Raw genomic sequence first — 24,575 nt, 5'->3', positions numbered from 1 at the left:
ACTGTACATGTATCTGGGGAACACAGTTACTGGTACATCATTCCACATGGCTACATAAACCTGCGTGTTTCTCCTAGGCCCTAGGCAATTACAGGGCTCTAGTACAAGGCTCTCTGTGCCTTTGTTATCTTTGTACCTTTTTCTGTGATTTAGAAAACGGTAGAAAGGGAGAGGGAGACACTAATCCCTCCCACTTTCTTAGTTGATGATTGTCCACCAACAATCTACCTACAGTATACTTGAGTACTGTATATGGTACCGTAATAATTTTTATAAGTAGTTGATAAGGTACTTTTTCCTTTTGAGTTTATCACAAATATTTGAATTTAAGTTTTAAGCCAAAGATAGAACTGTAATTGTTAGTTTGAGATTAACATAAATAGTCTCTAGCCATCAGGTTCAGTTTGAATACATTGTGATTACACTTTAGGATCAGTTATTTTGAATACATGGGATTTTGCACTTCCTGGAATGATGATTCATTAATTTACTTATTAAACAAGTGCTGGAAGTGGACCCATGTATGTGTGTGGCACAGAAATTACTTGGCAGCTCCTCTACTCAGTTATACAAACCTGCCTCATCTCCTGCCTTATCCCCCCAGACAAGGATAGTGGACTGCAGGACGAGGGCAGCTTCAGTCTGCCGTCCACCAGGTTTATGTTCAGATGAGCCTGGGGCCACAAAACAACTATTAAACTTGGAAATCACATGAATATTAATTGCTTCAGTCTAATGGTATAGATTTTGTTTTTATGACATCACCCACCAAACAATTTACAATGCCTTAAGAGTGATATACTATAATGCAGGCTATATCCAACTTCTCCATTTCCAAAAGTCTCTCAGGCTGAACAAAATCACCTGGAGGTAGCAGGAATATTAGATAGGTTATTGGGTTCAAGGGCAGGGGGTTGTTATTGTTGCTGTTAACCCTGGGCACATCTGAACGTGAACCCTGTGAACTGTAGGATGAAGTTGCTCTCCTCCTGCCATCAACCGTCTTCCATTGGGGGATAGGGATGGAGCTAGGCAATTGAGTTATGTTGATACCACATCATGAAGGCATCTCTCTCCAGCACCAAAGGAGATGTGCAGTGATCATTATTCTAGTATTCTACATAATCCTCAGTTAAAGTTCTGGTTCTTTCCTTTTTGAAGTGGATGATGAATTAATATCTTTCATCACTAAACTGTATGTATCATTATCATATTTTGAAATCAGAAATGTTTGTTTTTGTGTTCTAAATCCTCAGGTCATGAAGTAGAAGCCTGTTTCATTTCTTTCAGGTTTCACTTCAAGTAGCATTTTGCCTGCACACATCCACGGCCGTAATTCTTATTTAGGAAGCTTTTTAGCACTTCTTAAACATTTATTTTTGTATGTAATGCATCAATAATCTTTTGTATGTCATCTATGCAGTCTGTTTTGAACTTACAGTGGCATAAATCACATAAAAGGGAATACAGTAATAAGGCAAAAACAATATTGATCTTTTGTATGCTATTTATCCAGTCCATTTTGATATTACAGTGGGATGAATAACATAATACAAAGAATAATAAGGTGTAAACATCAATAATCTTTTTGTGTGTTGTCTATGCAGTTTGTTTTGATCTAGCAGTGGTGTGAATAACCTACAAAAAAATACAGTTCTGTAATAAGGTGTAAACATTATTAATCTTACGTATGTTATCTATAGAGTCTGTTTTGATATTATAGCAGCAGGAATAACATAAAAGAGAATAGTATGAATGTCACCACACTTGCTCCATACATGTGATCATCAAGAGGAAATGTAGCTCAGGGGTACATCCAGAATTCAGATTGGAGACTGCAGTGGCTCCAACTCTGTGTTTCATTTCATCTTGTCGATCACATGTTTTGAGCAAGTGTATCTGCACCATAAGTTGTAATATTGTATGTAGGTGGGGGCACTCACCATCCACTCACTCAGTGCAGTGCTGCTCTTGGGTAACTGTCCTTTCCTCTCTTCCTTCCTTCTTTTGTTCCTTCCTTTTCTGTCTTTCTTTACTTCTTTCTTCTTCTGTCTGCAGGTGACTTTACACTGATTGACAAGCCAAATGGTTTCCTGTACACCAGGAAACCATTTACTGCAGTGGGTGGTAACCGTATAACCAAACTATGGCGCCTGGTGGTTTAGTGGGTAATTAAGGCACTCCAGCTGGATTGAGACTGTGTAGGTTTATATCCAAGGGGTGGTTGGGGTTTATTGCTCATGTAATGCCACCCAGGGATGAGTGAGGCTGATCACTTTCATCTTAAATGTCAAGACCAACTTGCCTAGCCCCGGGCTACTATGCTTCTCATAGGGCAACACAGGATTGGATGATGATAAAATAATTCAGTAAAGAAGAAATGCAATCAATCTCTAAGCATACAAAAATACAGGTTCTAAGCTCCTCTTCTTGTCAGCTGATGAGGCATTGTATCACCTCTTCCTTAACAGTTTATTTCTGCATACGGCATGTTAATAAGCTTGTATGTGTGGTAGGTGGGGGCATTCATGATCCACTCACTCAATGTAGTCAGACTTTTAGTGGGTCTACACTGAGTAAGAAGCCAAGTGTTTCCCTGTAACCCAGGAAACCATTTACTTTGTGGGATGGTAACTATATAACCAGATGAAGCCATGTGATCTAGTGGGTTAAGGTCCTTCAACCAGCTGGAGCATCTGAGTTTCCATCTGAGGACTGGCCGGGGGTTCTTCCTATTATGCCACTCAGGGGCAGGTGAGGCTGATCATCCTTGCCTTAAATGCCAGGATCATGTATCCTAGCCCTGGCATCCTATATTCATTGAGGTAAAAAAAGAATTGAGTAATGAAGAGACATACGGGAGAATACTAAGGGGACGTATGTAAAATAGGCTGCTAAGGAACAGATATTAGAAACATCCTAAGCTGATGGGAATATTGGCCCAAGAGTTTGAGAACTGACTACATTCATTCCTCAAAGTGCAGTACTACAGAGAAAGTACAATATACTGTTTTGTATTAGCTTACAGCACTCTGGGAAGTAAATAGTGATTTCCCTCCACAACTTTATGTAACTTGTCTTCCTGTTATAAACGTATAGAGCATGATGTGTCAAGAGTGTATGGATATGTGAATTCTGGATTGCTGCTAGCCTTATAATTGGTGTTCAGCCATAGTATATTTTCCCTCATTCAATCCTATATCTTTCATTTGTTTCTGAACATGCTGTTAGAAACTTGTTCTATGCTTAGAATCTCAGCTTTTGTTAGGAGGTAATTTCTGATGTTTTTATTTAACTATGTTGTACCAGTAACAGTTTTGCATTAAGTATGCATTTGAAGCACAATACTCATTTAATACACCAGTAACTCTGTGCTTAATTCATTGAATACTATTAAAATTTAAATTATTATTGTAAGTTAGTTTGATTATATCCAAATGTAATGACCTATGAAAAATATAAACAGATTGCTCTCTAGAGTCTACCTCACCCCATCCTTGAATGCGAAAAAGAAATCAGGATGATGATGATTATGATGATGGCTACTGTTCAGATCGACTCTCCAGTTTGACTTGCACTTGGTCATCAACTGAGCTGAATGGGGTTAGTTGTAGTAGTAGCAGCAGTAGTAGTAGTTGTAGTAATGGTAGTACTAATGTATTAACAGTGGTAACCGTACAGGTTCAACTATAACGTGAACTTGGTGGACTGCAGGCTGAAGTTGTCTTGCGGTCTACCATCCTCCTTGTGGGGGATAAGGAGGGACTGAGGGACGATTCTATAACCAGGCAGTGGAGCCGACCATTGATATCGGTGCCACCACGTGAAGGCGTCCCTCTCCGGCAGCTCAACATGCGCCGTCAGACAAGTTTAGTGAAATGAAACGTTTTTAAAATTGGGCTCCTATGACCCACTCAGCTGAATAAAATCGTCTGGCGTTTGATGGAATGGAAAACTAGAATTGTTCCGATCATGAGAGGGTTTAATGAATGAAAATAAAAGCTTAAAGGGAGAAGTTATACAGGGTTATGAAGGGATCTTAGAACATGCGTCCTGTTCTAGTACGGCATTTTATTCCTTTTTAACGCCAGGTTTTAACTCGCTGAGAGAGGCTTTGAGTGAATGAAAAAAACTATCAAGTGAGAATTTAAAGGACTAGCAGTGAGGGAGTGAAGGGCTATATTGTATTCTAGACAACGCCAAACTATTTCGTTCAGCTGAGTGAGTCACAGGAGCCTGAGGGTATAAAATGAATGAAAAGGCATAAAGGGGGGAATTTTTAAAGGGCTAAGGGGAATGGAGGGCTGTAGAGTGGGCGTGTCTAGCTCAGGTGTTCTGTTCCTGATTACGCCCGACGATTTCATTCAGTTAAGTGAGTCACAGAAGCCTGAAGGCGTTATATGAATGAAAACAAAAGTATAGTGGGGTAGTCTTTAAAGGGCCAAGAGGGACGGGTGAGGGGTGTGTAGCGCATGCGTCTGTGCTCCATCGTGACAGTATCGCCCATTTAGCGTTTTTTTTCGCTAGATCTTGAGATAATTGCGTGTGTTTAATGACGATTTTCATCACTTAACAGCAAGAAATCCAGCTGTTTTTATATATTTGTACAAAGTCTTAATAATATTCCACAGATTATAGCCCTTTTTCTGGTGATTCTTCCATTTAGCTTTGTTATAGCAGGTAAGTGTAGCGCTGATCATGAAGTTGGATTTGGCAACTCTACTCGTGAGCCACCAACCCAAACAGGCAAACACTGGGGTAGTACTCAGTCAGCGATGGTAGAGGGTGGGTGTTGTCGAGCGGCGTTGGACTCGTGTACCATCATTTCGAAATATTCTGCATTGTGGTGAAGGTTATGTTATAAATCTCAAACATGGGGAGTGTACTGGGGACAGAGGAAGGGAGGGGGAGTGTGGAACCCCAGGGGAGAAATAATGGCGTGTACAGTTGTGTTGGTGGTGGTGGTGGTGGTAGTGGTGCAGCCCTCACAAAGACCAAGTTGCCGATGCCGGATACAGACGAACTTGAACGTCGGTTTACGAAAGTCCTGGTGAGTACTGTTTACATATTTACAGACTGTATTTACACCTGAGACTAGTTATTGGACCTGTCATAAAGGGAGGCCATGGCTAGGGAAGGCGGGGAAGATTTTATGGGGGTGGTAAGCGATAATAGGCAGTATTGAAGGGGAGGGAAGGCGGGGTGGGTGAGAGGGAAGGGTATTGGGCAGGAAGATGTATTCAGAGAAGATCTTGGTAAATTTCTATGATAAAAAGTCTGATATTGAGATTATTTTTGAGTTTCTGGTATTTTTTTCATTATTTTTCACTGTAGTTAAGTTTTGAAGTGTTTGGTAGCTGTGTGAGCGAAGATAAAAGTAAAAACAAATATTCTTTATACACTTTAGGCTTTGTTATGAATGTGGCCTAAGGAGGAGTTTGACGTGTGTGTGGGGGGGGGGAGTATCGTGTGTTATGCTGTTTTATCAATATTCGTATGAATGATTAGCACAGCCATCAGTGTGTGTGTGTGTGTGTGTGTGTGTGTGTGTGTGTGCCATCATCCACCCACGCATCATTAAAGGAAGATGATGAAGTTGGAATGAGTCAGGAAAGGCCTTGTGCTTGAAATGCCAATCCAGTGACTAATCTTGCTATTACCTGACTAATTTATCAATCTCTGGAGGAAGTGCTTGAACCGTGAGAGATTAGATATAGCCTTCATTGACCAGTTTAATACAAGAAAACTTTCCTAACTTTAATACTTTAGAGGTTGCAGAAATAAGCATAGGTCCGTTAGATTCACCAACATGACTGTTTCTTTTCTAATTTCATATTTGTCTTACGCGGAATCATCAGTAAAGGTGCAAGTGTCTCGTTGATAAAAATAATAATAATAATAATAATAATTAAAAAAAATCCTATCCTTAACTTTTTTTATTTTTTTATTGACAGCTAAAAATTGCCATCTCTATCTTGAAGAGGTTAATACTACAATATGATGCTTGTCTCAAAGAAGTTCAATACAGATTATGTAGAGCCGTTATATTGTCTTCTACATTGAGCTACTTGTAATAAGCTGCAAAAGGACGAAAATCTGGATTGTGAAAGAATTATAAGCTGCTAATCACGAAGAAGTGTTGTGTGGACAGGGTGTAGAGCCGTAACGTTGTCCTCTTGTCACTGAATTACGTGAAATAAGCTGCAAGAGAACGAAAATGTGGACTAAGTGAAAGAATTATAGTGTAAGATGCTAGTCACGAAGAAGTGCTATGTGGACAGGATGTAAAGCCGTAACATTGTCTTATTGTGTCATTGAATTACGTGAAATAAGCTTAAAAAAGACAAAAATGTGGACCAAGTTTAGATGAAAGGATTATAGTTACAGCGGAATATTAACTATAATATTGTTTGTGAATTCGGCTTGTGGAAGTAGGCTACTGAGACCGGATATTTCATTGATAGTATTTGAAATTTGGTGTTATGCAACGGTAGGTGATAGGAAGATAAAAGCAAAGATATGGAGAGTATGATGAAAGTTTGGGAACATTATTGTTACACTACTACTACTGCTACTACCGGTAGCTACTACTATTATAACCACTACTTCTACTACCAGTACTACTACTACTACGGTACTATTAGCTACTACTACTATTACTACGGGACCCACTACTACTACTACTACCGGCACTACTACTACTACTACTACGGTACTACTAGCTATTACTACTACTACTACTGTTATTACTACTACTACTACTGCTGCTACGGTACTAGTAGTAGTACTACTACGGTACTACTACAACTGCTGCCGCTGTTGCTGTTATTATTATTTGCAGAATTGGGTTATTTAAAAAAAAAAAAACAATTTTCCATAATAAGTGATTTCCATATTTAATATTAATGCTGAATATTACTAAGAATCATTTAATGTGTGGGTAAAGTTGGGTTCATTTTCTTTAAAGTATACATAAATAATATAATTGATAAATGTTTAAGGCCCATTAGTGTCAGGGTTCCTGTCAGGAGTTGAGTGGGAAAGGTACAAAGTGTGCCGCCTTCCGCCTGTCGGTTCATAGTCGCGAACCTCTTTGGTCCCCATCCCGGGGTTCCCCACTTTATTAACACTTGAAAATGCCCAGCTTCGTCCTATATTGAGACACTGGGCGCAAATGGGTTAATAAAGGCTAGATATTACAGAGAATCACTGAGTTGTCGGAGGCTGGGATGGTAGCGTCAGCTGGCGGGAAAACATTGACTTTAATGGTTGTGTGAATTGAATACACCGTAAATATGAAGAGGATAGATTAATCTCATTGGAACATAACGAGCTGTACTGACCACGTGGGATGTCGCCCCCCCCCCGCATTTTTTATTTAGTTAAAGAAATACTATACGATACCGGTACTCTTTACTTGTAATATATTTTCGTCTTTTTGCAGCCAATTTCCCAAAGCTCAGTTCAGAAAAAGACCTTGACAGTTCTATATCCTCTCCACATCACTTCTTGACTAGCATCATATTCTAGTGTTAATCTATCGCTACAACTCAGTCTTCAAGATGGAGAGATGGCAATTTCAGGCCGAGTTCGAGTGAAACGGGCTTAAAATTCGTTTGCTACCCGTTTCTCTCTCACCGCAGGATATTTAAATGTTTGAATGAGAGTGGACGAAGATGCATATGATCCCCCACAAATGAATGATTATATGCACTCTCCTTTACGTCAAATTTATATGTTTATGAAGCCAACCATGAAGGAGAGGCATGAGAGGCGGGCGGATATTGTGGATGGTTGATGTTAGCTCAGAAAAATATAGCCCAGGAAAGGGGGGAGGGGGTCCTAAACGTGCTGGGAGTATAGGAAAAAAAAAAAACATACAACTTTATATATCGCCATTTTCTTATACAGGACTGGTGTACTGGTATTAGCGGGGTATTTTTATATGTCGGCGGGTCTTTTGGTAGATCAGTAATGTCTGCATTATGAAATTCAAATCCTTGGAGATACCGGTACTCAATACAGCTTAGATAACAAAGAAATTAGCAAATCGGAATGCGAGAGAGATCTAGGAGTTATGATTAGTAACGACCTTAAACCAAGGCAACAGTGCATTAATGCGAGAAATAAAGCAAATAGGGTCCTAGGATTTATTTCGAGAAGCGTGAGCAATAGATCATCTAAAGTAAAACTGAAACTTTATCTAGCATTAGTAAGGCCACATTTAGACTACGCAGTACAATTTTGGTGTCCTTACTATAGAATGGATATTAATTCGTTAGAAAATGTACAGAGAAGAATGACAAAAATGATACATGACATCCGGAACCTGTCATATGAAGACAGACTGAAAAGACTAAGTCTGCATTCGCTAGAGAGGCGTAGAGTAAGGGGAGACTTAATTGAGGTGTTTAAGTGGATGAATGGTATAAATAAGGGAGATATTAGCAAGGTACGTAAAGTGAGCACACAGGATAGAACTAGAAATAATGGTTTCAAACTAGAAAAATTCCGTTTCAGTAAGGAAATCGGTAGAAATTGGTTTGGTAATAGAGTAGTAGACGAATGGAATAAGCTACCTAGTAAAGCAGTTGCTGCCTCTTCCATTGAGAGTTTCAAGCATAGGCTAGATAAGCATATGACAAATAAGGGGTGGATATAGAATAAAGAAAATATTATAACCAATACTAATTAAAAAAAAAAAATTTTCAGGTTACACTGTGATAGTCTCTATTCTCCTTTCACACTTTCCTGTAAAATGTCCACGCCAGTTTTTCTATACGGCGTGGTGTTCTTTCTGACTTTTTCCTGCCGGCTACGGCTGGAGGGTTTGGAGGGTGGGGGAGAGCCTTCTTCTTTGCTATCCTTATCTCATTCTAGTAGTTCAGTTACTCTTCTAGGAGCTGCCTAGCATGGGCCAACCGGCCTACTGCAGTTATCCTCTCCTTATGTTCTTATATTGTTCCCTGCCCCAACCGGGATTCGATCCTTGGTCTATTAGGGCTGCAGGCAGCCCCTCTACCAATTCAGCCACCGCCTCCTCCGCCTCAATACTAACCCCTTTATTACTAAAGATATTCACTAGTTAAATAAAACCGTCTGGTCACAGCAAAATAAAGGATGTAAATATGCGTCATTGAGCTGAAGGGGTAGTGAAGTGAATTTGGTGAGGTGGTGACATCATTGACTTGTAACCCCCCCCCCCGCACCACTGCAAGCCAACATTGACTGCCACCTGGAGAGAGAGAGAGAGAATGAGTAATGGGGAGAGGGGATGGAAAGGTGAGAGAGAAAGAATTACCGTGAGAGGTAGCGGTGTAAGATGAGTAATGGAGGGAAAGTAACCGTGAGGGGGTAAAGCAGTTTGAGTAATGGAGAGAGAGAGGGAATAACCGTGAGGGGGTAGCAGTATGAGTAATAGAGAGAGAGAGGTGTCTGAAGCTAGAGTGAAGAATATACCCCATTGGATCCCAGGGGTGCTGGGCGAGGCATTGCACTGGGAGGGCACTAAAGCGTACCGCCCTCCGCCTATCGGCTCAGTCGCGAAGCTCATAGGTCCCTACCCTGGGGATCCCTAATTTATAGAGACTTGAAAAATCCCAGTTCTGTCCAGTGCTCTGTACACCGGCCTCCAATGAGATATAGTATTTTCTAAGTGGAGACAGCGTCCTTCAGTGTTACTTATATCTATAGTTCGTTTACCTTAACTTGGCTCAGATTTTTTTTTTTGCTGATTTTCTGTTCCCTAGTGGCAGAATAAGAGTACTGTGGCTGTGTCCTTTTCATAGCACTTCTTCGTGACTATATAGCACCATATTCGAGTGTTAAAGTTACCGGTACATCTCAGCATTCAAGATGGAGAGATGGAATTATAAGGCCAAGTTAGAGTGAAAAGAGTATTGCAGCATTTTTAAAAGTTGTATATGTAGTGTAAAGCCATGGCATTGTGTGTGTGTGTGTGTGTGTGTGTGTGTGTGTGTGTGTGTGTGTGTGTGTGTGTGTGTGTGTTTCTGCCATTGAGCTACGTGAAATATGCAGCAAAAGGACGAAAACCTGGGCCAGTTTAAGGTGATAATAATATATATAGTGTGTGTGTGTGTGTGTGTGTGTGTGTGTGTGTGTGTGTGTGTGTGATAATATTATTGTGTGTGTGTGTGTGTGTGTGTGTGTGTGTGTGTGTGTGTACGTGAAATATGCAGCAAAAGGACGAAAACCTGGGCCAGTTTAAGGTGATAATAATATATATTGTGTGTGTGTGTGTGTGTGATAATATTATTGTGTGTGTGTGTGTGTGTGTGTGTGTTAGAGAGAGAGAGAGAGAATGCAAGGCATGTCGATATTAAAACGATTTCTCCAAATGAATATTAAGGTGTAATATGCAAAATAAATAACCAAGGAAAAGGTGTTAAGAAATCAGTGCCACCTAGATTATTGGTCAGTGAGTCACCAATAATACTAAGACAAGGATAGTAAATAGGGAGGAGGGTAGGGAGGCAGAAAGCGATGTGTAGCAGACAGGATGACCGCAGGGTGAGTGAGAGTTGGGCTGGGGGGGGGGGAAGCAACGTCAAGGTCTGGGTGGTGAGAGTGGTGGTGGTGGTGGTGGTGGTAGTGGTGGTGTGGTGAGTTGTTTTCCCTTTCTACACCTCCCTAGGGTTTACATCCGGCTGTATGGAGGGGTGAGAGAGTGGTGAACTGTGTGTGTGTGTGTGTGTGTGTGTGTGTGTGTGAGAGAGAGAGAGGGGGGGATCTGTGTGTGTGAATAAGGGGGGTAAGTGTGTGTGTGTGTGTGTGTGTGTGTGTGTGTGTGTGTGTGTGTGTGTGTGTGTGTGTGAGAAGAGTGTGTGCGTGCGGCGGACTCGCCAAGCCTCTCTCACTCTCACGTCATTGCTTTCAAGGTGCATGACGTCATCCTTGGGCACACCCACTTAGGAGTAATTATATTTATTGTATTTATTTATTTATTTATATATTTATGCATAAGGACGTAAGCAGGGAGGGTAGACCTAACAGCAGTATGGAGCGGCTGTCAGAGGGTAAGCTGTTAGTAGGTCAGGCTATCATAAAAAATAGATAAATAGATAGGTAGATAGGTAAATAGGTAGATAGATAAATAGGTAGATAGATAGATGATCGTAAGACCCATTTTCAGACTTTTTTTCCTTGTAAGTTTGCCTGTGTTTCTAGAGGTACAGCAAGCCATAATTTGTAACATAATTTTTTCCTTTTAAGTTTGCGCTCGATTACAGTAAACATACGGTATATTAAGCTTTATGGCGACCAACGAAGCTGATTTTCCAGTTATATTTTATTTTTAATTTTGTTGTAACAGCACCGGGTGTATGGAAAACACATGAGGCCTTTTGGAACGCGGCCCTGACATATAAGAACTGAATGCATGGTGGTGAAACTGTTATAATGGCAAGTCCTGCATGTTGTGTTTGAAACAAGATAGGATCCTGTATATCCATCTGTCTATCTATCTTTGTCTGTCTATCTATCTACCTATCTGTCTGTCTGCCCATAGCCAGACGCCATAATCCCGTATGGGGTGGTCGTTCGTCTTTGAGTTAGTTGTTTTACGGGGAGGGGCACTAACCCTCCACCAATCCACTTGCTGGCACACAGGGAACACGGATGGGTTGGTTGTATGGTTACCACCCAGCGTTGTAAAGTGTTTCCTGGCTTACAGGAAACCATTGGGCTTGCCATTCAGTGTAAAGCCACCTGAAAAGGAAAGAAGAGTAATAAATAGTGACACGAAAGGTGGGAGAAATAGGAAGAGAGGAGTACAGAACAGAAAAAGAATGATAAAGAATAAAGGAAGAAGTAGGCAGCACTGCATGAAGTGAGTGGATGATGGCAGAATGATAATGATGAAGGAAGAAGTAGGCAGCACTATATCAAGTGAGTGGATGATGGTGAGAAATAGGAGAGGAGGACAGACAGAAAAAGAATGATTAAGGTGAAAGAAGAAGTACGGTAGGCAGCACTACATCAAGAGAGTGGATGGTGGTGAGAAATGGGAAGAGAGGAGGACAGACACAGAAAAAGAATGATAGAGGTGAAGGAAGAAGTAGGCAGCACTACATCAAGCCGGGATTCACAAACATGTATGGTCTATTTTCATGTCGTAATTTGGACGTTTTTGCAGGATAGATCATATGCGCGGGAAGATTATAAATTATAGACACGGGAAAATTCTTTGCACCCTCCTTGATGTTGTTGCTTCTGAAAATAAATAATAGTGATAATTTTCCACGCCTAATTATTCCAGTTTTTCTTCTGGATAAACGAGAGACATGCCACGACTTTGCACCCTCCTCTACTTGTCTTCTTGTCGTTCCTGTAGAAATCAGTTATGGTAGGAAAGTGATTGTAAGTTTGTTTGTAAGTCTGGCCCCTGGTTGTTGTTATTGTTGTTACTGTTATTGTTGTTATTGTTCCTGTTATTATTGTTATTGTTGTTGCATCTGTGGGGCCGTCTTACAGGTACAGTACAATATATACACCGTGTAGGTAACCAGCTCCCCTTATGGTAAACAGCATCTCACTAGGGTCAAACCAAGGCCCTTCCCACGGCGAGGTGCAGGGAATCATGAGGAAGGTTAGCCTGGTTTTATTATGAGGACTGGATATTGGATGAGGCTGAATTATGGACAGGTCTTTATTGAACCTTATGTCCTGTTGTTGTACTTTTATATGGGACTGAGGGTGAGATGGAGGGATGGGGTGGAGAGGTAGCTGTATGAGAGAGGGGGTGTTGGCAGAGGACAGGGCGACATGGAGGCGATTTGTTTGTGGCCACCCCTTACAGGATTAAGACGCCTTGCTATAGATAGATAGATAGATATAGCCTAGTCTAGTCGGGGGTATGCTTGGGAGTGTTAAACTCGGGGGAAGGGCAGCGAAATGGCAGGGGACAGGCGACATGGAGGCGATTTGTTTGTGGCCACCCCTTACAGGATTAAGACGTCTTGCTATAGATAGATAAATATAGCCTAGTCTAGTCGGGGGTATGCTTGGGAGTGTTATAATCTGGTCGGTGGTATGTTTTTGTCTGGTATACTAGGCAGCTCCTCCACCTCTTTATATCAGTGCCACCACGTGAAGGGATCCAGCAGCAGAGTGTAGTGTGTTAGTGTGAGTGACCTCTAGGTGGTTCACTTGGTCAACGGGTTTATATTAGTGGTAGTTGGGTGGCTTTCAGAGCCTTGCATTCATGTATTCATCCACACCAACACCTCCTTGCTTTCATACATACATGCTTACGTACACATTCATATATACCCGTACACACATACACGTTCATACACACCGGTGCATACATACACGTTCATACACACAGGTACATACATACACATTGATACATACCGGTACATACATACACATTGATACATACCGGTACATACATACACATACACACCAGTACATACATACACATTCATACATACCGGTACATACATACACATTCATACATACGGTACATACATACACATACGGTACTTACGTGTGCATATAAATACATACATACATAGCCATACACATTCTCTCTCTCTCTCTCTCTCTCTCTCTCTCTCTCTCTCTCTCTCTCTCTCTCTCTCTCACACACACACACACACACACACACACACACACACACACACACACACACACACACACACACACACACACACACACACACACACTTCCTTGCACACATTCCTCTGATATATCCTTTGCATTACACGTAGGCCTATATTGGATTGGAATTATAGTTGAGTGGAAGTTAAGGGGTGGATATCAAGATTTATTTATGGATATGGCTGGTTAATATCCTTTTGTACGTTATTTATGCAGAGTATGGCGATATTGGAAGGATTTATGTAGCACAGAAGAGGACAGTAAGGTGTGATAAACAAAATAAATCGCTCAGGAAAAGGCGTTAGGGGGCCTTATGCAGAGTATGGCGATATTGGAAGGATTTATGAAACAGAAGTGGACAGTAAGGCATAATAAACAAAATAAATCGCCTAGGAAAAGGTGTTAGGGAAATACCTGATATATATTCCTGTATTGTATGGCTGGTTAATATCCTTTTGTACGATATTTATGGAGAGTATGGCGATATTGGAAAGATTTTAACAGAGAAGAGGACAGTAAGGTACAATAAAATAAATCGCTTAGGAAAATGTGTTAGGAAAATACCTGATAAATATTCCTGTATTTTATGGCTGTTTAATATCTTTTTTTATATTATTGATGCAGAGTATGGCAATATTGGAAGGGTTTATGTAACGCAGAAGAGGACAGTAAGGTACAATAAACAAAATAAATCGCCAAGGAAAAGATGTTAGGGAAATACCTGATAATCCTGTATTGTATGGCTTGTTAATATCCTTTTGTACGTTATTTGTGCAGAGTTTGTCAATATTGGAAGGATTTATGTAACAAGTGGACAGTAAGGTTGAATAAGAATAAATCGCATAAGACAAAGTGTTAGGGAGTTTCCTCAACCAACGACAAAAGAGACCTAGGTGATTCTCCGTAATGGGTGTGGATAGTTGCGGTGTGGATAATCATTGTGTGGATAGTTGTGGTGTGGATAGTTGCGGTGTGGATAGTCATTGTGTGGGTAGTTGTGGTGTGGATAGTCATTGTGTGGGTAGTTGTGGTGTGGATAGTCTTTGTGTGGGTAGTTGTGGTGTGGATAGTCATTGTGTGGATAGTTGTGGTGTGGATAGTCATTGTGTGGATAGTTGCGGTGTGGATAGTCATTGTGTGGATAGTTGCGGTGTGGATAGTCATTGTGTGGGTAGTTGTGGTGTGGATAGTCATTGTGTGGGTAGTTGTGGTGTGGATAGTCTTTGTGTGGGTAGTTGTGGTGTGGATAGTTGCGGTGTGGATAGTCATTGTGTGGGTAGTTGAGGTGTGGATAGTCATTGTGTGGGTAGTTGTGGTGTGGATAGTCATTGTGTGGGTAGTTGTGGTGTGGATAGTCGTTGTGTGGGTAGTTGTGGTGTGGGTAGTTGAGGTGTGGATAGTCATTGTGTGGGTAGTTGTGGTGTGGATAGTCGTTGTGTGGGTAGTTGTGGTGTGGATAGTCGTTGTGTGGGTAGTTGTGGTGTGGATAGTCATTGTGTGGGTAGTTGCGGTGTGGATAGTCATTGTGTGGGTAGTTGAGGTGTGGATAGTCATTGTGTGGGTAGTTGTGGTGTGGATAGTCATTGTGTGGGTAGTTGTGGTGTGGATAGTCATTGTGTGGGTAGTCGTGGTGTGGATAGTCATTGTGTGGATAGTCGTGGTGTGGATAGTCATTGTGTGGGTAGTTGTGGTGTGGATAGTCATTGTGTGGGTAGTTGTGGTGTGGATAGTCATTGTGTGGGTAGTTGTGGTGTGGATAGTCAGTGTGTGGGTAGTCGTGGTGTGGATAGTCAGTGTGTGGGTAGTTGTGGTGTGGATAGTCAGTGTGTGGGTAGTTGTGGTGTGGATAGTCATTGTGTGGGTAGTTGTGGTGTGGATAGTCAGTGTGTGGGTAGTTGTGGTGTGGATAGTCAGTGTGTGGGTAGTTGTGGTGTGGATAGTCAGTGTGTGGGTAGTTGTGGTGTGGATAGTCAGTGTGTGGGTAGTTGTGGTGTGGATAGTCAGTGTGTGGGTAGTTGTGGTGTGGATAGTTGCGGTGTGGATAGTCATTGTGTGGGTAGTTGAGGTGTGGATAGTCAGTGTGTGGGTAGTTGTGGTGTGGATAGTCAGTGTGTGGGTAGTTGTGGTGTGGATAGTCAGTGTGTGGGTAGTCGTGGTGTGGATAGTCATTGTGTGGGTAGTTGTGGTGTGGATAGTCATTGTGTGGGTAGTTGTGGTGTGGATAGTCATTGTGTGGGTAGTTGTGGTGTGGATAGTCATTGTGTGGGTAGTTGTGGTGTGGATAGTCAGTGTGTGGGTAGTCGTGGTGTGGATAACAAGAATACCTCATATTTCTTTATTACAGTCCTCATCTTCGTGCTTCGTCTCCGTTATCGATATTTTCATTGTTTTTGAGGTCGGCTGAGGAAGCTCCCCAACACCTTTTCCTGAGCGATTTATTTTGGTAGTGACATGGAAACTTACACACAACTGTAGCTTAGGAGAGTTTATTGATAAGAAATAGAGGTGTATGAGAGAAGGAGGAGTAAGTTGGGGGAGGGCAGCGAAATGGCAGGGGACTGGGCGACATGGAGGCGATTTGTTTGTGGCCACCTCATACGGGACAAACTCTGGCTATAGGTAGAGATAAAAATGATACTTCTGCTTTTACTGATAAGAAATAGAGGTATATGAGAGAGGGGGTGTAAGCTGGGGGAGTGCAGCGAAATGGCAGGGGACAGGGCGACATGGAGGCGATTTGTTTGTGGCCACCTCATACGGGACTAACTCTGGCTATAGGTGGAGATAGAAAATGATATTTCTGCCTTATATAGCCCGCCTGTATATAAAAAAAACAGTTTCTAGTTACATGTGAAATTGATTTAAGTACGGTAACTTATATGGAGGCGATTTGTTTGTGGCCACCCCGTATGGTATTAAGGTGTCTGGCAATAGATAGATAGATAGAACTTATAGAACAGAACTGCCGCCTGGTATACCGTATCAGAAGCCTATAAGTGGGTGGTAAATTGATAACACAAGTTGTATATAAGGGACCCCTATGTCAGGGTGCCCGGAGCAGCAGTAACAGCCCCAACTCAGGATATTATTTGTTACGTGAGCCGACCATCCTCTTCCCTTACCCACACCACACTTGCACCACCACCTCCACCACCACCAGCCTCTTCTAGGGCGTAATTAGGTCTTAGAAAGCAGGGTTACAAAGAATATTTTTGTAGGCCTACCGGTACGTGCTTTATCTGACCACATTCGTTATTCATACCACACTTATACCACCACCACTACCACCACCACCACCTCACCAGCCTCTTCTAGGGCGTAATTAGGTCTTAGAAAGTAGGGTTGCTAAGGATATATTTATAGGCCTATATATCAGGCCTCATGCGTTATTCATTCCACACTTACCACACACCACCATCATCACCACACTCCACACCAGCCTCTGTTCTAGGGCATAACCGGGACTTAAAATGTGTAGGTTGTAGTTCAGAGACATTAATCTAAGTCCTCTCCTCCTCCTCCTCCTCTTCCTCCTCCTCCTCCTCCTTTTTCTGTTTCCTTTCTTCTTCATTTTTTCTTTTTCTTGTTCATTTTCTTCATGTGTCTTTTTCCCCCTCCTCCTCCTCCTCCTCCCCCCTCCTCCTCCTCCTCCTCTTTTTTTCCTTCGTCTTCCTACAGTTGCCTCACCCCACTACACATCATCATCTGTGTTTAAGCAAGATTAGGACTTAGAGTATATAGCTACATAGGCTAACCCCGGATATTATTTATTACGTGATCCGGCCGTCCCTTCCTCTACCCACACCACACTCACCACCACTACCACCACCACAGTTACACCACCACACACCACCACTACCACCACACACCACCACCACCACCACCACACTTACACCACCACCACCACTACCACCACACTCCACACTTACACCACCACCACCATACTACACACTTGCACCACCACCTCCACCACACTCTGCACTTACACCACCACCACCACCACACTCCATACACCACCACCACAACAACAACAACACTTCCATCACCACCACACTTGCACCACCACCACACTCTACACCATCCATTGCGTTCTAGGGGAAGTTTAGGAGAGAGAGAGAGAGAGAGAGGGTGGAGGTAGCAAGAATAAAAGAAAAACACAACCTTGGATTTAAGGGGTTATTTTTGATGTTTGAGAGAGAGAGAGAGAGAGAGAGAGAGAATCATAGTGTCCAGTGTTTATAATAGGGAGAGAGAGAGAGAGAGAGAGAGAGAGAATCATAGTGTCCAGTGTTTATAATAGGGAGAGAGAGAGAGAGAGAATCATAGTGTCCAGTGTTTATAATAGGGAGAGAGAGAGAGAGAGAGAGAGAGAGAGAGAGAGAGAGGTGTTTGTTTATATTGCTTGACAGGTAGCCTATCGTAGATCTTCCCCTGTTAAATAAATTCTTCAAACTTCGCCCAGTGTTTATAATAGTGTCAAGTTCCACCCAGGCTCGATCTCTGCTTGCACGGGGTTAGGTTCCCGGATGTGGTGGCTAGCAGGGGGGAGGGAGGGAGAGAGAGAGGGAGGGAGAGACAGTGATGGTTGAAGGGAGAGGGAGGAGTGGGAGACAAGGAGGGAGGAAGGAAGGGTGGGAGAAAGGGAAGGATAGAGGGAGAGGGAGGGAGGAGGGAAGAATTGGAGAAAAGGAGAGAGAGAGAGAGAGAGAGAGAGTGGAAGGGATGAAGGGAGAAGGAGGGAGAGAGTGGAAGGGATGAAGGGAGAGGGAGGGAAGAAGGAAGAGTGGGAGAAAGGGAGGGAGGAAGGAGGAGTGTGAGAGAGGGAGGGAAGAAGGAAAGGTGGGAAAAGGGGAGGGAGAGAGAGAATGGAAGGGAGTGAGAAAGAGAGAGGGAGGGGTGAAAGAAGGATGGGAGGAGGAGCTGCATTGTAAAGAATCCTAGGCAGTCTGTACTCCTTCCATCTTGACTAGGGAGAGAGGGAGAGAGAGAGAGAGTAGGAGGTGGGGAGGTATGTATAAAGAATCCTTGTCAGTCTGTAGTCCTTTCATTTTAACTTGGCCCAGGTTTTCGTCTTTTTGCAATCATTTTCTAGAAACTCAGAGGTAGAAAGGCAATACTACGGCTCTGCATCCTTTCCACAGCACTTCTTCGTGACTGGCATATTTATAAACTCCTCTAAGCCGAGATTGTGTATGTTTTTCTTCACTTCTGATATGAAGCTTTTATCAAGAGTAATTTTTAAGTGTTAGAATAAAAAATAGATAGATAAATGTGGTAATATTTAACTTCTGCAGTTGTGGAAAAGATTGCCTGTCTATTTATCTATCTGTTTATCTCTCTACAAGCAGATGCCATAATCCCATAAAGGGTGGCCACAGACAAATCGCCTCCATGTCGCCCTGTCCCCTGCCATTTCGATTGCCCTCCCCCCAACTTATACCCCCCTGTCTTCCTATACCTCTCCACTCCATCCCTCCATCTCATCCTCGGTCTTCCCGTCCCTCTCCCCCCTCCACCTTTTCACCTGTGCGTTTTACAGTCAAATCTGAGTCAGTATAAAAGTGTTAGGATAAGAAAGAAAAATGATAGTTAACTTCTAAGCTTATTTTGTGGATAAGACTGATGAAGGCGATTTGTTTGTAGCCACCCCTTACAGGATTAAGGCGTCTGGCAGTAGATAGATAGATAGACGTCTCTTGATTACTTATACATTTCCCATCCCTTGTACAAGTTTGAGTGAATGGAAAAATGACAGTAAGGGAAAGAAAATAAATTCTATTCTTATTTTGTCACTTAGATTAATTATGTACAGTATGTGTGTCTTCTGTAGTTACCATACTCTTTTATTATTATTATTATTATTATTATTATTAAGCTGGCCCAGATTTTCGTCCTTTTGCAGCTTGTCACGTTCGTCATAAATTCTTTGGGACTTTTCGTGGCTATCATCATATACATGTGTTTATTTTTGCAAGTCGGCATTCAAGATAGAGATGGCAATTGTAGGCCAAGAGTAAAATCAGTATAAGCACTTTACAACCCACACTCAGCATATATAACGTATAAAAAGATATCACCCAGGCATATACACTAATAAATCGCTAAGGAAAAGGTGTTAGGGGGCTTCCTTGACCGACGAGAGTATAATCAGTATAAGCATTTTAAAACCCACACTTTGCATATATAACGTACAAAGGATATCACCCAGGCATATACACTAATAAATCGCTAAGGAAAAGGTGTTAGGGAGCTTCCTTGACCGACGAGAGTAAAATCAGTATAAGCACTTTAAAACCCACACTCTGCATATATAACGTACAAAGGATATCACCCAGGCATATACACTAATAAATCGCTAAGGAAAAGGTGTTAGGGAGCTTCCTTGACCGACGAGAGTAAAATCAATATAAGCACTTTACAACCCACACTCTGCATATATAACGTACAAAAGGATATCACCCACGCATATACAATAAAAAATCGCTAAGGAAAAAGTGTTAGGGAGCTTCTTGACCGTCTTCTATGCAGTCAAACGTTCATCCCTCCAGCAGCATTAGGCAACTCCCCTTCTCCACGCCCACACTTAACCAACTTGCCCAAGATTCACACACACACACACATGTTCATATTTTCTTTTATAATTTTTAAGTTAAAGTTTCTATGGCTTTGATTCTCTGTGCTTCGAAATATACAAAAAGAGGAGTAACTTGGTGTCGATTAGGTTTCCAGAGCAACGTCACTTACACCCACAAAAACAAAACTCGTAAACAGGTCAACTCTCTTTTGTCACCTCACAGATTTGTATGATTATGGTTATGTGGATATGATAAGGGATTAGAGGATTAGAGAGATAAGGTAGTGATAATCCATTCCTATCTACTAACAACAGTACTAACACCCACAACTCTATCAATCAATATTCCAAAACATGTTAACCTTGTCATATCATTTCATAGTGTCCCATTCCTCTTTATCCTGATTTGGGAGTAGGTATGAGAGGATGAGGGGTTAGTGATGATTCTTTTAGTCTCTCTAGTTACATCTGGCAGCTCATACAGTAAAGTAAGCTCACATATTATTATTATTATTTTTGTTTTACAGTATCTTTCTGTTACGTTTTCTGTGCATTGAATTGTTACTTTTTTGAGATAGGGATGGGTTGTGTGGACTGTCTCTAGCTACATCTGGCAACTCACACGTCAAAATAATACACACACACACACACAGTGATAACTCTCTCTCTCTCTCTCTCTCTCTCTCTCTCTCTCTCTCTCTTTCTCTCTCTCTCTCTCTCCACACACACACATGGCAAGTCTCTCTCTCTCTCTCTCTCTCTCTCTCTCTCTCTCTCTGTCACACACACACACACACACACACACACACACACACACACATGGTGACCTCTCTCTCCCCCCCCACACACATGGTAATTCTCTCTCTCTCTCTCTCTCTCTCTCCACACACACACATGGTACGAGTAAGTCTCTCTCTCTCTCTCTCTCTCTCTCTCTCTCTCTCTCTCTCTCTCTCTCTCTCTGTCACACACACACACACACACACACACACACACACACACACACACATGGTGACCTCTCTCTCCCCCCCCACACACATGGTAATTCTCTCTCTCTCTCTCTCTCTCACACACACACACACACACACACACACACTTTTTCTCCCCCTAACCTCCTCCTTTCCCCAGACTGTGAACATTTTAAGATTACTTATTACCGTATTATTTAGAAGAGATAAAATAAGTGTAATTGAGGGTGTGGGGAGGGCCTGGGCTGGTTACGCCCCTTTAGAGGATGGACGAAGAGCGAGGTGACGTCAGCTGGGGAGTGTCTGAAGAGCTATAGGTGCATTTATAAAGAATCTGAACCCCCTCATGCACGGGGCAACTCTAGTATTCTTTGGAGCTGGGAGTGTCTGAAGAGCTATAGGTGCATTAATCTGAACCCCCTCATGCACGGGGCAACTCTAGTATTCTTAGTGGAGCTGGGGATGGTCTGAAGAGCTATAGGTGCATTTATAAAGGATCTGAACCCCCTCATGCACGGGGTAACTCTAGTATTCGTGGTGGTATAGGTTTCGTACTGGTAACACTTCTTCCTTACCGATTTATTTATTCATTTTCCATATTCTACGTGTTCTAAACCCTCTCTTGCTCGGCACAACTCTAGTATTTTTGGTGGTATAGGTTAACACTTCTTCCTTAGCGATTTATTTTCCCTATTGTACGTGTTCTAAACCCTCTCTTGCACGGCATTACTCTAGTATTCTTAGAGCATAAAAGGAGAGGATTATTGCAGTAGGACATTTGACTCATGCCTATAGCTCTCCACCTCACAGATACATCTCTTCCTCGGGCTTCCTCTCCCCCTCCCCCTCCCATACACCTCTCCACCCCATACATTCATCTCATCCTGAATCTTCCCCCACCCCTCCCCCTCCACCTCCCATACTTCACCTCATACATCCATCTCATCCTCGGGCCTCCCCTCCCCCTCCCCTTCAACCTCACATACACCTCTCCACTCCATACATTCATCTCCTCCTCGAGCTTCCCCTCCCCCTCCACCTCACGTACATTTTCCTAGTCAGCCACTCAGGTCTATTCTCATTGGTTAAGGAAGCTCCCTGACACCTCTTCTTTAGCGATTTACCTTTAGATATGGCCGGTTGATATCAATATGTTATGTATGCTGAAAATGATACATGAATGACTTAAGAACATAAGAACATAAGGAGAGGATAACTGCAGTAGGCCGGTTGGCCCATGCTAGGCAGATCCTAGAAGAGTAACTGAACTACTAGAATGAGATAAGGATAGCAAAGAAGAAGGCTCTCCCCCGCCCTCCAAACCCTCCAGCCGAAGCCGGCAGGAAAAAGTCAGAAAGAACACCACGCCGTATAGAAAAACTGGCTTGGACATTTTACAGGAAAGTGTGAAAGGAGAATAGAGACTATCATAGTGTAACCTGAAAAGAAAATTTTTTTGAATTAGTATTGGTTATAAGATTTTCTTTATTCTATATCCACCCCTTATTTGTCATATGCTTATCTAGCCTATGCTTGAAACTCTCAATGGAAGAGGCAGCAACTACTTTACTAGGTAGCTTATTCCATTCGTCTACTACTCTATTACCAAACCAATTTCTACCTATTTCCTTACTGAAACGGAATTTTTCTAGTTTGAAACCATTATTTCTAGTTCTATCCTGTATGCTCACTTTACGTACCTTGCTAATATCTCCCTTATTTATACCCTTCATAGTATGGCGTAATAAGCAAAGTAAGTCGCTTAGGAAGGTGTTACGGAGTTAAGGAGAGATTCTTGACACTACTATCGCCTCCCTTTTCGTAACATTTTTTTTTTTCCTAGGAAGAACGAGACGTGGGAAAATAATGCACGTACCTCACTTTTTGTCCTTCCTGCACAAAGATACGTAAGCCAGAATAAGTCACTTAGGAAGAGGTGTTAGGGAGTTAAGGAGAGCTTCTTGAGACTACGATCGCTTTTTTTCCTAGGAACGACGAGATATGGAATAATTATGCACTTCCCCCTCTTTGTCCTTCCTACAAAAAGATATGTAACCCAAAATAAGTCGCTTAGGAAGAGATGTTAGGGAGTTAAGGAGAGATCTTGAGACTACGATTGCCTCCCTTTTCGTCACATCTTTTCCCAGGATGAAGGAGACGTGGGGAAATAATGCACTTACCTCGCTTTTTGTCCTTCCTGCAAAAAAATATGTAACTCATGATTATCCTCTTTCATAACCAGGATTATTATTATTATTATTTTTATTATTATTATTATTATTATTTTTATTATTATTATTATTTTTTGTGTGTGTGGTAGAAGCAGGAGACGTGGGAAAATTATTATGGACGTATCCCGCCTTTGTCTTTCCTAAAAAATAAATTCTCTCTCTCTCTCTCTCTCTCTCTCTCTCTCTCTCTCTCTCTCTCTCTCTCACACACACACACACACACACACACACACACACACACACACACACACACACACACACACACACACACACACACACACTGATAATGCAGCTCTGTGGCCAGTTGTCATGTGTGGAGAGAGAGAGAGGCATACTTGAGCTCTGTGGGATGGGTGTAAATGGTGCTCACTTTGATAGGAGGAAGAGATGTAATTGTGTGTGTGGGTGTGTGTGTGTGTGAGAGAGAGAGAGAGAGAGAGAGAGAGAGAGAGAGAATAACTGGTCTTGGGGCTCTGTGGGGTAGGTGTACAGAGAGAGAGAGAGAGAGAGAGAGAGAGAGAGAGATGCAACATATATGTTAGGAGGAGGAAGAGTAATTGTGGGAAGGAAATGTGTAAGTAGGTCGTCTCTCTCTTTGTAATTTCAGTGTTCAGGGTTACAGGGTGCTTAATGTATGTGAATGACCGATTTATTTTCAGATACTTTCTCCTTTCATTCTTTTGCCAGACACCTTAATCTAGTAAGGTGTGGCCACAAACAGATCGCCTCCATGTCACCCTGTCCTCCGCCCCCTCTCTCATGTACCTCTCCACTCCATCCCCCCATCTCATCCTTGGCCTCCCCCTCCTTCTAATATCGTTTTGATGTTATTTATGCAGAGTATGATGATGTTAGGATGATTTTAAGTAACACTGAAGAGGACGGCAAGGTGTAATAAGCAAAATAAATCGCTTAGGAAATGGTGTTAGGGTGCTTACGAGAATACGGGTCACAGCCTTCATTAACCGCTTCACTAACACCTGTTCCTTACCGATTTATTTTTAGATACGGCTGTCTGATATCGTTTTTACGTTATTTATGCAGAGTATGGTGATATTAGGATGATTGAAGTAACGCAGAAGAGGACGGCAGGGTGTAATAAGCAAAATAAATCGCCTAGGAAGAGGTGTTAGGGAGCATACTTAACTGCATGCCTTCATTAACTCCTATCTATCTGTC

General features: G+C 42.1%; 1 protein-coding gene across 1 annotated transcript in view; it reads left to right on the top strand.

Moving 5' to 3' along the window:
- Nucleotides 1-4,787: 4,787 nt before the first annotated feature.
- The window catches only part of LOC145399209 (formin-like protein), a 97,405-nt gene continuing 77,617 nt past the window's right edge, over nt 4,788-24,575 (top strand). Inside the window, exon 1 of the mRNA XM_080271899.1 lies at nt 4,788-5,050. Coding sequence (XP_080128025.1) covers nt 4,874-5,050 — 177 coding nt within the window. The 5' untranslated portion in view covers nt 4,788-4,873. The remainder of the gene's footprint in view (nt 5,051-24,575) is intronic.

Source organism: Coenobita brevimanus, chromosome 48 (genome assembly GCF_032717465.1).
Source record: "Coenobita brevimanus isolate Jiangsu-jjx chromosome 48, ASM3271746v2, whole genome shotgun sequence".
Classification (NCBI taxonomy): Eukaryota; Metazoa; Arthropoda; class Malacostraca; order Decapoda; family Coenobitidae; genus Coenobita; species Coenobita brevimanus.
The sequence above is the reverse complement of the archived record's forward strand: the minus strand, read 5'-3'. Positions and strand labels throughout refer to the sequence as shown.